Source organism: Triturus cristatus, chromosome 7 (genome assembly GCF_964204655.1).
Source record: "Triturus cristatus chromosome 7, aTriCri1.1, whole genome shotgun sequence".
NCBI classification, from domain to species: Eukaryota; Metazoa; Chordata; class Amphibia; order Caudata; family Salamandridae; genus Triturus; species Triturus cristatus.
Window position 1 is genome coordinate 1,777,783,489 of NC_140590.1, and position 16,971 is coordinate 1,777,800,459.

At 46.2% G+C, this 16,971-nt stretch overlaps 1 protein-coding gene across 4 annotated transcripts in view; it reads left to right on the plus strand.

Annotated features, from left to right (window-relative positions):
• The window catches only part of LOC146813086 (uncharacterized), a 120,745-nt gene extending 112,177 nt beyond the window's left edge, over positions 1 to 8,568 (plus strand). For 2 of the 4 annotated variants that reach the window (XR_014966954.1, XR_014966955.1), the window contains exons 9-10: positions 5,934 to 8,321; positions 8,367 to 8,568. Coding sequence is in view for 2 of the 4 variants with exons in the window: in XM_085620070.1 (XP_085476196.1) it covers positions 5,934 to 6,769 (836 nt within the window). In the remaining 2 variants the exon portion in view is untranslated. Of the gene's footprint in view, positions 1 to 5,933 lie in introns of all 4 variants that reach the window. The other 2 variants (XM_085620070.1, XM_085620071.1) reach the window with 1 other exon arrangement.
• The last annotated feature ends 8,403 nt before the right edge of the window (positions 8,569 to 16,971 follow it).

The window sequence follows — 16,971 nt, forward strand, 5'->3', positions numbered from 1 at the left end:
CCAGTGGCTGAGATTAATTCAAGCATACCATCTGCTGTTTTGTTTGCTTATTGTGTTGCCCTAAGTGGGACGGGTATGCCCAGACGTGGGTCCCGTGCACACTACGACACTGAACCAAGCGGTACCCGGCTGATGTGCCCATAACTAGTGTGATACGGTCCTGGGTTGCTTATGATATTTTTCAGGGAAGACCTGGTTTGGCAGTTTGGGCTGGACTGTTCCTTTTGGAGCAGGGTCAAGACTGATTTGCTTATAGCTTGGTCTAAACTGAGGTAGCATGATGTGCAAAATAACAGTGAATTGGGATGTGGCCCTGAGTGATTACCAGTGGCTGAGATTAATTCAAGCATTCTATCCGTCACTGTTTTGTATACTTGCTGCTGTATAGTATGCAGAGCTGCACGGACCCTGGGATTAACCCTACCTTTATATTCAGTACTATCCAATGTGGGATGCAGTGTTACATTATGATCCCTGTCCCATAGCAGGGCAGCAGGTTCCATCCACTGCACCACAGCCGTGATGAATGTTAAAAATCCAGGTCCATCGGTGTTTGGACCTTATGAGTTTATTGGTAATGTGTTAGTTGTTCGTAGGCGTCCCTGTATGATCATTTGGCCACCTTCTGGATCGGAGATCACTAGTGCATGTGTGTAATCCAGCATCCTACAAATGGTGATTGCAGCCCCTCTAGCGTATGTCGAAAACGAGACAAAGAACCTATAGGAGCTCCAGTTTTGCACTACAGGTAGGTAGGTCCTTCTCATGATCAAGGTGTGTTTCCTGTAAGCATAGGATGTCCACTGCATTTCTCGTGGAATAAGCCAATATTTGTCCAGACTCTTTAGGATTATTCAGCCCCCGGATTTTCCATGTCATAAGTTTTATAGTATCCATGTCCATTTCCACTGTGGTTTGTAGATCTTTCTGTTGGGAGAATAAGGGCTAATTCACTACCAATAGGCCCCAAAATTTCGACCCTCCGCACGTTACTTTAGCCTTCAACAACCCCACCACCCCTTCCAACTATGAACCCCAACCTTCCAGTGAAACCCTTATTTTATTGAACAAACCTGAAGAAAAAATGTATAACTCACGAATCAAACACAAACTCGTCATCATAATAGGCTGCAGCAGGTGGGGTGCGGCCAATTAGGTATCTGGTCTAGTGGTTGCCAGGTACCAAAGTGTAAATATGGTATGGGAACGTCTCCTCTGGAAGCAGTGCACAATTTATCAAGGTGGGTGCTCCCTGGTCGCACACGCCTCTCAGGCAACTCCCAAGGACTTGCACTCAGTTCCCACAGGAGATCGAGTCGCCCTGAGGAGCCTGTTCCAGAGAGTTTACAACCTTTCCAGACCCATGTCGGCCTCTAACATATTCATAACTCAATGCCCCATCCCCGGCCTGGAGGGAGCCACAATCAGGTCAGGATCCCGACTGTTCTCAATCTACAGAGCCAGGCCGCGCAGTGTCCCGTCTCCTCATTACGTGTCGCTAAGCATCCTGGGTTCAGGTGTGTCCAAGGAACGGCATTTTTCTTCGGCACAGTTTTGTTTAGGAATTCTGTCACTGCCTAGGGTTCTGTGAAGATGTGGACTTTCCTGGTCTAGTTGAAGCTTAGCTGGGTAGGGTACAACATGAAATATTTTACCTTAACCTCATGCAGTCCTTTATTTACTGGTAGAATCATCCATCTCGCCTCCTGTATTGATACTCTGAATCCAAAGTGCATCAAATGCCCTTTTTCTCTCTCCAGCTGGAGTATGGTGTCCCTATCACAGTAGCACAACAGTTTTGCGATGACGGTGAGGAGGGGCTCCTGACGGAGACCTTGGTGCTAGCAATCGCTGGACCCTTTCTATCATGAACTTGCTCGACAGATTGACTCGCCTAAAAGTGAGGCCAGCATGTCTTCTTTGTTTTCCTCCCTTCTCTGTTTCCATTGTTTCTGGTATCCCCAGAAGACGTACATTATTTCTGCGCGATCGTGCATCTAGGTCCTTGCTATATAATTTGAGTCTCTCGATGTCTTTAGCAATTTCATTTTGTGCTTTAGCCATTTTCACAGACTTGTCCTCCACGTCTGATGCAAACTGAGCCGCTGGGCTTGTTCTTGTTGTGTGCTTATCTAACTGCTCTTTCAGGCAATCCAAGCAGCATGTAAGATTGTCTATTTTGCTGTCCATTGTATCCAGGCTATTAGGCATCTCTAGCATTAGCATTCTCATATCCAGGTCTTGAGCTTTATCGTCAGCAGCATCTCTTACGGCTGGGCCTCTCAAGTCACCCCTTCTTCCTGTGGGTTTGCAGCTTTCTTAGCCTTGAACTGCAGTCAGGCCTGCCTTTAGTCTGAATTCCCCAGTGCCAGGGGTCAGCAGCACACCAGTCCCCTTAACTACTTCATTACCGGTGTGCTGCCATCGTTCCTGCAGCGATGATTTGTTGGGACAGTTCACCAGGGTCCATATACTTCAAAGCCATAGTAGTGTTGCAACGCTTGCCCTTATAACCACTCTGCAGTCCGGTGGTCAATTGGTATTATTGCAGGGCATACAATCTGCTACACCAGTCAATCAATCCGTAGTTGTAGAGCGTGGCTAATTACCCACGCGGTAATCAGGCGCTGGGTTCTCACTGGGATCAGTTGAAAAGCCAGGTCTCGAGCCCCTTTCGGAATTCCGGGAGTTAGGAAGATGTTTGGAGGTGAAGGGGGAGCGCTCCAGGACTTGGCAGAAAAGTAAGAGAAGGATCGTCCTCCACTTTGGCTTTGGCGAATGCAGGGAGTGTGTGCGAGGACAGGTGTCTGGAGGATTGGTGGAGGTTCCGGCGGTGGTTGATGTATGCTGGTTCTTGGAGGGCCTTGTAGGCATGTGTCAGGATCTTGAATTGACATATTTTCTGGCTGGGGAGCCAGTGGAGGTTCCTGAGGTGGGGGGTGATGTGGGTCTGTTGGAGAGGTCGAGGATGAGTCTGTATCGTTTGGAGTCTCTTCAGGAGTTGGGTGGTGATTCCTGCGTAGAGCTTATTGCCGTGGTCCAGCTGGCTGGTGAATAGGACTTGAGTGACGGTTTTCCTGCTGTTCATGGGGAGCCAACTGAAGATTTTTTGGAAGATGCAGAGGGTGCGGAAGCAGGCCGAGGAGACTGCGTTGATGTGGCACTTCATGGTAAGTTTGCTGTCCAGGATGATTCCAAAGTTGTGGGTGTGATCTGTCGGTGTGGGTGTCCTGTTCGCCATATCCTCGAGGTTGGAGTGATGCTAGTATGGGTCAACCTCTCAATAGCTTCAAGCCTGAAAGCTATGCCAGCACAGAATGTTGAAGTGATTAAGCGGGGGAAGGAAAGGTAGGGGTCGACACGGAGGGAAATCTGTAAAAGAAAGAACACAATTAATTTCTAACTCTTTCTTCTCCTTCTCTCTCTATACCTTAATCACTCTATGTATTAATATTGCAATACCTGTAAAAGAAAAGAAAGGCAAGTCCTGTAGGCCAGATGGTCTTGCGGTTTTGCCATAAATGTTGTGTTGGTATGCACAACTATGAGACGGGGAGAAAGACCAATTGTTTACAGGATCTATCACCCCCAAAGGTAATATTAGATTCAGTTCCCAACTTCCTACATACCCCGTTATCTGGGCTGCCAAGAATCATAGGGGAGGTGTGACATGTCCTTCCAGGGTTCAGACACAATTCCCCTGCTATATGCACAAACAGATAAACAAGACGAAAATAAACATATAGCATCTCCATTATGTAGGCAATAAACATCCAAACAATGGTGAGCATTTCTTCAACATGTGGATCCGACAAAGGATATGAGGGCAAAATCCATAGTTCGATCAAAGCAGTGAAATGACTGTAGTAGAGTAGAATTTACAACAGTTACAAGTGTTTAGAGGAAATTGCAGAACTCCCTGAAACCTTAATCCCAGCCAGTCGTAAGCTGGCTTTAATGAATTGGGCACTTGGTCCGTATTTCTCTAGGACACAAGGAGCGTTCACAAATGTCTAAAGATGAGAGACAACAACTTTCGCCGCCTCTTCCCTGCGCGATCTCCAAATGTGGTAGCTCCACAACAGGGAAGATGAGAAATCACTCATACAGGACTTTGCCTGCACTCACTTTCCCCTCCGCACGAGTTTCGGGAGAAACTCACCAACGGAGGAGAATGAGCGGCGTCTGACCAGTTCTAGTGCAAACCGCGACCGTGCGGTTACACCACAGAATACGAACCACTGGTTTGAGCAAAGACAGAGTGGTGCAATGTGTGCCCTGACCAGACCAGGTCCTCGTTCATACCAAATCCGCCTGCATCCAAAGGATAATCGAACTCATCTGATGACCCGGATCAGGGAAAACAGGAAGGGAAAATGTAGTCATGCATGCGCGTCACTTCCTGATTGTGCAGAATAATGGGAGTCGTAGCCCCGGATCTTCCGATCGGCAGTGCTCACGTAGACATGCGTGATCCTCCCTGGTGAGACCTGACAGTGGTACTGAGTTTGGAGGGCCACCAGGTGTCGTTCCACGGGGAGGTGTTGTTCCAACCAGACATTGGTTTTAATATTCTTCTCCGACCATGTCGTTTCAAGCAGTCTTACGCAGCACTCGGCCGCTTCCTCCTCAGCGTAGCGGCTCAAAGTCTCAGGCTCATCCAGTTTTGAGCAGCTAGAAAGCGAGCAGAGGCCTCTCATTAGCACCCTTGCAGTCCTTTTTCACTCAAGGACCGCCAGCTTCACCGGCCTTTGGGCCCCAGCAGCCTGAGGCACACCCAACGTGACGTCTCCTCCGAGCAATCGCCTGAGCGAGGCTCTGCCCTCTGCTGCAGCTCCAAAACCTCCAGGTTGCGACCTGGGCAGGCCTCCCCCGGCAATGTGGTCCCCGGCAGGCAGCATTGAGTATGGGTCTGCCAGCTTGTGCTCCCACCACCATGGAGCCGTTACGGCATATTATGCCAGCGGTTATACAGGCATTTAGCTATTTCTTTAGTGACTGCCGCAGGAGCTTCTTCAAACCGTGGCCATCTGGTCAACAGCTCTCTAGTGCCCCCTATCACCAGCATCAATTTAACATAAAAGTTCAATCCTTTGTATTCCACTATTTGATTATTCACCTGGGTATAGTTGTGTCACATGGTCTGGTTTTTTAACCCTTTATATTTACTATGGCATTCCATGAGCGTCTGTTTCTTTTTGCTTTTCTTGTTTGGCCAATCAAAAGAAAGCAAATACACCACCTCATTTTTTGTGACCTCACTATATGATGGATCCCTCTTCATACAGCGACAACAATTTTGCAATAGGTTGCCACAAACCTATGAAGCTTTTAACCTGCAACTCTTTTTGAACTCTGATATACACATGTAGTGGAATGGGGGTGTGCAACACTTTGTTGTAATGGTATTATGTTATACTGTGAATTTTATTTCACTAAAACCCATGAAAATTCTATTTTTTTTAAATAGAAATACACATGTAGTGACTTATGCAAATATTTACTGGTGTCTTCACACCACTCTTCCACCCACTTTGTAAGTTAGTGTGCTTTTTGCACTCCCATCCCACCTCTAACCTTAAGTATGAGTTGAAGCGTTTTCAGCACCTGTATCCTTTTCAAACAAGGGTGACTTAGCTATATCTGTTTTTAAGCTGAACATCTCTGGTTGTCAGTTCTCTTTATAGGTCATGCTGGTGTTTAAATATTTTGCCTGGCTCCATTTTATTTATGACAGTGAGGTTTTCCAATGAAAACTTGCATACTCACTTTTTCGGTCTTCTATCATTGTAAACACTGCTGTGTTTTGTGTAGATTGTCATATGATGGTATCTTTTATAATGTACAGTGTGGTGATTGAGTTCTCACCAAACATTTTACATGTACGTGTACTGGTAAAAAAGTAACAACTCCTCTCCCATTTGTTCCAACAGGTGATACGGGCATGAAAACAGAAAGGAAAGCAGGAGATTCTCCCACATTTGATGAAAACCTTACAGCGTGCAAAACATTATCAAGAAAAGTTAAAGACATGATTCCGCAGAGCTATCAGCATCAAACGAACACTAGCAGCCAACTATGGTCATGGCCAAGAAAACAAATGGGTGGCAGGAGGACTAGCCTCCGTGACAGCAGTCTTGATCTTTCAAAACACTTCAATGAGTTTGAGGCCTCTAGTGAACATTATGAAGGTAATGACAATCAAAGGATTGCAAAGATGCTGCTAAGTCAACAGCGTAAACGGCAGAACTGGCGGCCATACACTTTTACTGACTGTGAGGTGAACGTCAGGCAGGCAATGGGTCTTGTTCCACAGCCCCGGTCACAGATGGGTAAATGTACCACTCTAACCAATGACTTTCAGAAAGGTTTAATCGTGAAGCCACGTACCTTGAGATACCAGAGAGCATATGCAGGAAAGAGACTGTATCAGTGCTCCGAATGTGAGAAAAATTTCAAGATGAAGGATCATCTCATGAGGCACCGCAGAGTGCACACAGGAGAGAGACCATTCCAGTGTCCGCAGTGCACAAAAAGCTTCAGCCAGAAACATCATCTCACCGGGCACCAGAGAACACATACAGGAGAACGGCCCTACCAGTGTACCAAGTGTAGGAAAAGCTTCACTCAGAAAGGGAGTTTAATACGACACGATAGAATGCACACTGGAGAGAAACCATATCAGTGCACAGAGTGTGAGCAGAACTTTAGTCTGAAGGAAAGCCTTCTTAGACACCAAAGAGCACATCTGATGACTCTAGTCCAGTAAAGGCGGAAAGCTGGTTGAAATAGAGACCAATATTTTTGCTCTTATGTCTGGGATGAATAACCTAACATGGCTGGACTACATGCAGAATGTTATTACCAATGTTATCAACCTAAAATCTACCTAAACGATACAAGGAGTTGAAGATAGCCTAGGTCAAAATAGCACTTTTTTAATCCTCTACATTGACGGTAGTGTCACTGTAGCACTAGAAAGCGGATAAAATCCATAATGTGGTGTTAAGTTTGTGGCCAAAAAAGCATCGGTCTAGACACATGCGCATGTACGGTATGACAAACCACGCTTAGAAATGTTATGTGCGGGATCAAATGCAAAAAAGACAAATTTGCCCTGTAGTTGTGGATCCACAAACTCTCAAGTTTGCAGTGCACCTTGAGGGAAGTCATTTGTACACAATAACTGGCCTCTAGACCGTTATACACACTAGCTTAAATTTTACTTCAACAGGTGTCCACCTAATAACAAGATTCGAGGCTCTGTGCCACCGAAGGCATGTTTCTGAGTAAGAGTTGCTCCAAGGCAGCAGGGGTAAAAGGAAAAGAAGGTAGATAATGTGCAAAACATCAGCAGCTCAGGTAAATCAATGTTGTAATAGTACCTGGAGTGGAGACACAAGCAGACTTCACAGAGGTGCTTGAAAAGTTACCCCAGTGAAGCAGCCCAAAAGAGTAGACTGCCTACCACACACGTCAGTACATATATATCTAAAACATAGGAAGCCAGAACATACAGCCACACAGCACTTGAAACATGAATTTGTGCTCCAATTTTTGATTGTGGGGTATTTGAATGTGCATAGAAGAGCACACTGAAATACTGGAGTAAAAGACTGGAAACTGTATAAATGGTAACTGTCAGGTCCAGGGGCTTAGTGGACTAATGGAACACAACTAAAAGCTGGAGTGATTGATTTGAAACCGTGAGCATGGTGACAGCAAGGTTTAGGGGCTTAGTGGACTACAGGTAAAGTTGGAAATATATGATCTCCGGGATGTTCTAGTACTAGCAGCTAAAATAAAGCTCTTTTGTTAAATATCAAAAATAAAGGTTCTATAGCAGAGGAAGACAAAAACACACTGATGCTAGAATCGTTAGCACCAAGTTATCCGTTACTATACAGTTCTACATGTTGAGTAGTTTGGGGAGACGTTTGCTGATATTTGGCGATGTAGATAGTTTTACAGTATGGTCTTGAGAAGCAATGCTTCATTCAGTTACCATATAATGGAGTGTAATGTATTTGAACTCAGTGGAATGCTAATCTGAAATGTTACACAAACATGCCTGCAGAAAGGAATCTGGACATGGTTACTTTGATCCAGCACATTCATGTTATGCCTGAGGAAAGCAATGTGTGCTTGACCACATTGAATAGGAGCCTGGTGTGTCATGCCAGCAAAAGCGAGTCTGTACCTGTTTAACATTAGTCCTGGATTTGGGTGACGGGCTTCTGATGCACTCATACACATAACTCCAAATGACCAAAATGCATCACCTTATGGTCATAGCTGCCTACATATGTCTGTATCTTCCAGTTTTCAGAGTATCTAGACAATAGTTATCTGATATTGTCACTTAGAGGTATTCATGTGAAGCTCTGTCTTCTCCATTGGCATATATTTGTTTTCAATTAGTTTCTTGAATGGTTTCAGTATTTCTTTCTTCTTTGTGCCTCAGTGATGCTGCAGTTTAAGTTAGCAAAGGACTATGGTGGAGGTTTCAGTTTGCCTGAACATTCTTCCTTATTGGTTAATGAGGCAAAATAAATGCAATATTTTGTACGTTTCTGTCTCATTTTGTAGACATGATGTGAAAAAGTATGCTGCTGGTTGACTGGGGTGTGAGCCCTGGCCAAGCATCAAACCACAAAAAATTGTTATATTAACCTGTGCTTAACTCTAGGCAGCTTGGCACAAAGGCAATCAGGCTTAACTTGGAGGTAATATGTAAAGTATTTATGCAACACTTCAACCAGTAAAACAGTGACACCACCACACAAAACAATTCCGAATAGAGCTTAATTTAGTACATAAACCACGACCTAAATGGCAAAAATCCAATCAGTAGAAACAGAGGAATTAATATTTAAAGAATAACCTGCAATATAGGGCCGAAAAGCATAAAGCGCCAACCGCATCTATCTGGTTGCACTGGACCAGGCCAAAGTCAAAAGTTCAGGCTGACCATGATGGAGTGCGGGTTGGAAACAGTCCTAGAGTAGCCCTGCTGAAGGTTTACCTTTTCAAGGTTTGTGCCAAGCGTCCAGTTCGCTTTGAAGAGGGATACAGGGAGCAAGGAGAGCATTGCTGGCGGTGGTGCAAGGAGCAGAGTGGCGGATGGGTGGGCTAGAGCCTCGCGGCGATTGATGCATGCTGTGCGAATAGACAGGCTAATGGTGGCTGGCGCTAATTTCCAGTGTGAGCGGCGCAGTTCTAGTGGGAACAGGCCCATTCACGGTCGTGAAGAGCCCAAAAGCTTGATTTAAGAGCCCGCTGAGCCACACCAAGGGTCCAGGACCTGAGGGGCACTATTTGGGGTCAGGAATTTGTTGAAGACTGGTCCAGTAGCTGTTGGGAAGCCTTTTATGTCCCCGGGCTCAGGTCAGGAGGCCAGCAGATCAGCCCTTTGAGGCACTCTGTAGTCCTGGTTTCAAGATGGGTTGCATGTCCAGTTGTTCCTCTCCAGGCAAGAGTGCAATAGGCAGCACAACAGGGCAGCAGCTCCTTCAGAGTGACAGTCCAGCAGAGTGACAGTCCTTTCAGCAGCCCAGCAATCCTTCTTCCTAGCAGAGTTTTGTCAGGTCCAGAAGTGTGCTAAAGAGTTGGTGTCTGAGGTCTTTCTTTCAAACAATGGTGCCCTGGTTCTGTAAGGTGGGAGAAGCTTCTAGACAGTGTCTTTGAATTGCATGGAATACACTATCTCCCCTGCCCTGGCTCCAATCTGGCTGAAGGGACACTCCAGGACTGTTAAGGCCTTTGTGTGAAGACAGGACACAGCCTATTGAAGTTTAAGTGAGGCTTGGCCAGCTCCTTCCTCCCATCCTGCCAATTATTGCTGTACCAGTCGCACCTAAGTCCCCATTGTGTGTGGCTGTCTAGGAGGAATACACAAAGCCCAACTGCCAACTACACCCAGTCATGTGATCAGAGACATTCATTTATATTAGAGAGGCAACATAAAATGATTGTACGAAGAGAGGGTTGGTAAGTAAGCAAAGAAAAACAGGCAAATCCTCTGTCTTTTGTATCCTTTTATTCTTGTACTTTAGTGTACATATACTCGCAGCCAACACGTTTTGCCCTGTCAAGGGCTTCCTCAGGGCTGCAATATGCAAAGAATACAGCTATAAGACATAAATGACATGCTGCCAGATATAGCTTTACAAGATAGTAGATTTGCTACATTCACCATTAACACATAAACAAAACAGTGCATACATTTACAATAAAAGCACAAACATATAAAAAGACACATAATCCACAAGGTGCCACTGGATCTTAGGTTTTGATTGTGTTGGCTAAGGGAGTCAAAATTCACATATATATGCATGTATGCCATGTTGTAAACATTAACAACATTAAGAGACACCCTATGTGAACCCTGCTATTGTGTTTTCAGCTCATAGAATGTTTGTTTTTATTGTAGGTAGTCACATGGGGTTTCTCTCAATGTTGTTAATGTTTACAATGTGGCATACATGTATATATGTTTTTTATGTGTAAATGGTGAATGTAGCAAGTCTACTATCTTGTAAATGTCTCTAATGTTGGGTCATTGGGTAGCTGGCTTATAAAGGTGGCCAATACGATTTGTGTACCTTGTGATTACCACAGGTGGTGCTGTAACAGAGTCCCTAGCTGCCATTATTTGTTCACATGTGATCAAAAACAGGCTGCAGGCAACAAATGGCTAAGACAAGAAAATGCCAACTTTCTAAAAATGACATTTTTAGAATTTCACCATAAGATAGGATTTTAAATTAGGATTCTAGAGACACCAAACATAGATCAGTTATTGCTTACCATTTGGAAATTACACTTATAAAAAAGGTTAATAAGGCAACTACAATGTTATCCTAAGGGAGAGATAGGCCTTGCAGTAGTGAAAAACAAATTTAAGAGATTTTCACTACCGGGACATGTAGAACTTAAACGTACATGCCCAATTTTTTAGATACACAGCACCCTGGCCTTGGGGCTGTGCAGGGTCTACCCTAGGGGTGACATATGTATGTGTTAAAAAAGGAAAGCTTGAGACTTGCAAAAGTTTTTTTTTGCCTTGTTGACATGTCAGTTTAAACTGCACATGCGGGCTCTGCAACGGCAGCCCTGAGGCATGTTTAAAGAGCTACTTTAGTGGGTGGCACAGTAAGTGCTGCAGGCCCACTAGGTACATTTAAGTTACTGGCCCTGGGCAGTTGTAGTGCACTTTACTAGGGAATTATAAGTAAATTAAAAATGCCATTTGGGTATAATCGAATTCCGCCATGTTTTAAGGAGAGAGCACAAGCACTTTAGCACTGGTTAGTAGTGGGGAAGTGCAGAGTCCTAAGGCCAATGAAAACAAATTCAGCAAAAAGGGGAGGAGGAAGTGCAATTTCCAACACACGGACAATGGTTGTTTTTCATAACTCAGTCATTTCTCCATATACCATCTTTCCCACTCTGTTTTTATTTTATTTCAACATTTGGAGAGTATATTGGTAGCAAAAGATAATATTCTAGTCCTTCAACACATCTAAACCATAGTAGCATAAGCACACAAGGAGAAGACAAAAGTTCTAAGCACTATGTTCATCGTTTCCAAGTGCATGAAGGAAAGGTATGGTTTTGTAAAGTGGACAAATATCAGCTTATTCCACCTTTCAAATAACGTTTGTCATTCAATTTCAAATGATTCATTTACTTCCGTCCACCAGTCAAAAAGGTAGGTATGGTTTTCTTTTCCATTTCATAGCTATTCATAAATGTGCAGTCGCTAAGAAGTAAAAGATTAGATTTTCCACAATAATACATAATAAGATCATGCAGGGCTCTAATATTGTGGTTATGATGTCATTTAGTTTTTGTAAAATTGGGTTAAAAAATGTGTGCAAAATCTGGTGGGTTACCTACATATGTCTTGTGTCAACAAATCGACATTGTGTTCAGGAGTTCTTTTGGTTAGGCCATCTACTTAATTTATTTAGTTAATGTAGCTGCAGTGATATAAAAGTCATAGAGTGTTCAATATGTTTGGCGTTTTACTCTGGTGGGTATAAAACCCTACCCCCTACCTAAAACTACCCTTACCCCAGCCTCCCCTGCCCTGAGCCCTAAAACTGACCTTCGCCCTGCCCTTAAAGGGGCCCCTTCCCCCCTCCAAGGCCTGAAACCCTGCCCACTGTAAAAACTACCCCGACCACAGCACCTGCCCTGAGCTCTAAAACTGACCCTTTCCCTCCCCCGCTCTGCCCTTAAATCTGCCCCTTTCCCTCCCCTCTACCCTGAGGCTTAAAAACCTGCTCCCTGCCAAAAACTGCCCGACCCCAGCCCCTGCCCTGTGCCCTAAACCCGCCCCCTGCCCTGAAACCTGCCCCACCCTGAGCCCTAAAACGCAGTCTCAGCCCTTAAAACTACCCCGACCCCACCTGAGCCCTAAAGCCGACCCCCACTGCTAAAAACGACCCCCAAAACCTGTCCCCAGACCCACTTACCTGTGCGTGTCCGGAGCTTCCTGTCCCGACGCTTTCTGTTCCTCTGCCCACCCATCCGGACATCTAGACTGTTATCTGCCTTAACCACGCTAATTAGTGGTGAGTTAAGGCAGATGTGTGGTTCAGGCAAGCATTGTTCTGCTTGTGGGGAAACGGCATGCGTGGCTTGTTTTGCCCAATACACTTTTAATTTAGCCTTTGCTACAAGTATGTTCTCCCTATGGGGGAAGAATGAAGAAAGCTGGAAAGATGCACTCCACTCAGATTGGTAGCTTCTCTGTATGAAGGAGCATAAATCCCTCCCCACATGAGCCAGTAACTTGTACTTTGTCTGCAAGGAGGGTTGTCTAGAAGAAGATTGACCTGACCTCTGTCACCATCATACAAGACTTTGCAAGAGACAGTATTTTCTAGTTTCTAGCATAAGGAGGACACAGAGACCTTTCTGTTTACATTGGGTCTTATAACATTGCCTCATGGACTTTAGTGACTTGGTGGAATTTTGGGTAACTATTTAGGAAGGTTTTTTGTGCATTCTTTGTTACTCAGGCTCAGAATCTTGGTGTCCATCCTTGCACCCAATGCCAGTCAGAAACTATGGTGAAAAGTAGCTTATCTTACACAAACTATTAATTTATCAATTGTATTTGGCACCTTGACCCTAATTGTTTGAAACTGGTAACCAGGAGATGCTAGGCTATTCTCTTTTTGTAGTACCTTTTTATGACCAATTCTTTCTGAAAGAATTAGCTCTGATTGGACATTGGTTATGTATTTAATAATAGCTCACATCGTGTAATTCACTTTCATACCCTTTTAACATGTACTGTTATAAAGTTTGAATGCACTCATGTTCTACCTTCAGAGTCCACGTCCACATGTATGAAAGGAGTAACATGGTTACCCATTTAAATGCAGCAGTGCATGCTATGTTGAGACACCATTGGCACGTGGCTGCACCTTCTGCAAAGTCTACCCGGTAACCACTGACTGACACAGGACCCTAAGAAAAGGTTCCATATTTAGGGTCAAGAGACGTAGATTTGGTTCCAGTTATCTAGAGACCTTTGATAACATAGAATAAAGTCCAATAGCTTTCCAAGGGAATGCCAGGTAAGAGAGGGCTAGCACTAGTTATTACAAGAATTCTCTGGTGTGGAAAGTCCCTTACACTAACTTAGAGAACACTGTTGTTACAGAGGAGTGTGCCTTTATATAGCAGGGAAATAGCAGGGCAGCCCAAAAAAGGTATGGCGTATCATTCACAACCTACACAGAACAAATACTTCCTTTCTGCTTGCATTAGATGCCAATAAGTTGTTTGGCCGAGTGAGTTGGAGATTCCTCCATCGGACCATAGAGGTGTTTGATTTTAGGCCGGTACTTTGGGGGTGGATTATAGCAGGCCACAAAAACAGAGTTTGTCATTGTCAATGACCTTTCTTCACCAAATGTCTGGAGACAATGAGGCACCGGCCAGGGGTGTCCTCCTTCCAACTCCTTTACATTGTGATAGTGGAACCCCTGGCAAATTATTTCCCCAGCAACCAAAATATTCAGAGTATTAAGATTGGTGAAGATGAGTATAAAATGACAGGGTATAGTGATGATGTCATAATGTTCGAGGCATGTGGGCTGCTGAATTCATATCTGTGCATAGATCGCCGCCTAGTGTTGGGTCCGGATGTTTGCACGTTGTTGTCCTGGAAGAGTCTTCGAAGTATCCTTGGATAGGTGACTCCTCCCCTGGACTACAGTGCGCATGGGCATCCTCTCCATCCTCAGATTGTTTTTTTCCGCCATTGGGTTCGGATGTGCTATCTTAGCTCAAGTTAGGAAAAAATTTTGTCGAGGCCAAAAGGCCTTTAGTTCGCGTCGGTACTGTTTATCGATCGGTTTTCGATACCACCTTGTTAGTTTACTAACTTTCAGGACCGACTTTTTCGCATTTACCTGTCCATCGACTACTTTGACGATGGAATCGAGGACGCCATTCAAGAGGTGTCCGGTATGCAATGCGAAGTACCCCCACATCGACGTCCATCCGGTGTGCAACAAATGCCTTTCGCCGGACCACGACGAATCGACATGCATGGCCTGTGCCCGGTTCCGTTCCAAAAAGACTCTACGGAATCGACGAGCGGCGAGACTCAAAGCGCAGCACGCGGCACCGGCCCCAGCAGACATCTTCAACGAGGCCGAAGATGTCGAAGAATTGGAAGTCCTACCCTCCAGTCCCGTTTCCGAACACGACTCCGGATCGGACGAAGTCGACGAATCACTCTTCCACAGAGGTGAAGACGACACCGAGGTAGGAGACGACGAGGAGGCCTTAGGGGCCGAAGAGAGTAGCTCCAATGATGAACAAGGCCTGCCTGTTCAGAACGAAGAAAGCCCAGTGCCACAGTCTATGGCTCTGGTCGAGGGATCGCCTTCGGGCCTTACCCGAGACCCATCCCGCAGTTCTTCGGCCCCGCCCTCGGGCCCGGCCTCGGACATTCAGCGGCAGCCATTACTGCCTAAACCGGCTGGTTTCCCTTCGACAAAACCGAAACCGAAAGCTGCACCGGTTCAAACGAAACCGAAACCGAAAGTGGCGCTGGTCGGATCGAGGCCTTCCACGCCTTCGACGCCAGCGAACCGCGTCGGCACCGACCGCACCAAGAGAGACTTCGGTGCCGAACTTGAAGCGGGCGACGTCGGAGTCGACATACGGAAAAAGGCCTTCGGCACCAACAAACCTGCTCGGCTCCCGGCGCCGACGCCACTGACACCGAGGGCCGCACCGCCTGCTGCGTCTCGCATCGCTCCCTCGACAACACCAAAGCCTCACGCATCGAAGACGTCGACGGTCATTTCCGCACCTCGACTCGATGAACCACCGGCGCCGAAAAAGTCCACGGCCGCCTCTACGAACCTGGTCGGTGCAAAAGCCTCAAAGGCGCTCCAAGTGCGACCCGTTGCGGCACAAAGCAGCAAAACCAAGACTGCCCTCCAGGACCCGTCGGGTTCCGGACCGATCGATGCTCCGGCAGCCTCTTCGGTGCCAGCCAACATTACCTTTGGCTTGCCTCCGTCCACAATCCCGAAAATATTCCAACTCAGGACACGGGTCACCCAGACTACGATTACACCTGCTGAGACGTCTCCGTCACATGTCATCGACGCCAACACTGGCAGGATGATTCTCCACGAGCGGAGGATAACTTCGGAACCACCGTTGGACCCTTTCAGGATCCCACTAAAAAGGAAGCTGCCTGTAGAATCAGAACCTGGCCTTTATGAACCTTTCCACTCATCCTACCAGGATCCACAATTATTCTCTCCCACACACTCCGACACGGATGCGTTGGAGGACTACATGGATGACCAAGTCCCCTACCATGGAGACATAGACCCTGATGACCAGCAGGACCCTGATCACACTTGGGGCGACCCTGTAGACCCAGGTGCACCTCTCGATGCACAGGACCCACAACTCTATGGGGCAAAAACATCTCCCACAGAGGATACTGCAGCGTTCAACGCTCTTATTGAACGTGCTGCGAATAACCATGGGGTGCAGCTTCACTCTGACACCATCGAAGATGACTTTCTTATGGACACTTTTGCATCCTCAGAAAGGCATGTAAAGACTCTGCCCATGTTGAAAGGAGTCCTCAAACCAGCCAAGGACATTTTCAAGGAACCCACCAGGGCACGAGTGATAAACCCCAGGATTGATAAGAAATACAGATCAGCACCTGGGGATCCTACTTACATCAGAGGACAATTACCACTAGACTCCATTGTCGTAGCGAATGCTCGCAAGAGGGCACACTCGCAAACGACAGGTGACGCTCCTCCCCCGGACAAAGAGTCCAAGGTGTTAGAGACCTCTGGCAAGCGAGTTGCCGCCCAAGCTGCCAACATATGGCGCATAGCCAACACTCAAGCGCTCCTCGCTCGCTACGATAGAGCGCACTATGACACATTGGAGCAACTACTCCAACATCTCCCTGACCCCTACAAAGAAGGTGCAGAAATTCTTATCAGAGAGGGACAGCTACTCACAAATGCTTCCATCAAGTGTGCACTAGATGCTGCAGACACGGCTGCCAGGGCCATAAACACAAGCGTCATGCTGCGACGACATGCCTGGTTACGAATCTCTGGATTCAAGCCTGAGGTACAAAATAATATACTCAACCAGCCTGTCAACCCCGACTATTTATTCGGGCCAGAGGTTGACACCACCCTTGAGAAGATAAAAAAGGACACGGACACTGCAAAGTCCATGGGCGCTCTCCAAACTCAGTCCTTTCGGAGCGGCTCCTTTCGTCGCCCCGGAAACAAGGGAGCAGGTAGAGGACAGGGGTCACAACAAACGTATAACAAAGGCAATACACAGACCACCTACGATAAAAACACCCGAGGTGGATATCGTGGCTCCAGTACAAAGGGCAGAGGACGCGGCTACGGCAACACCAGGTCCTCCCCCAAGAACAAG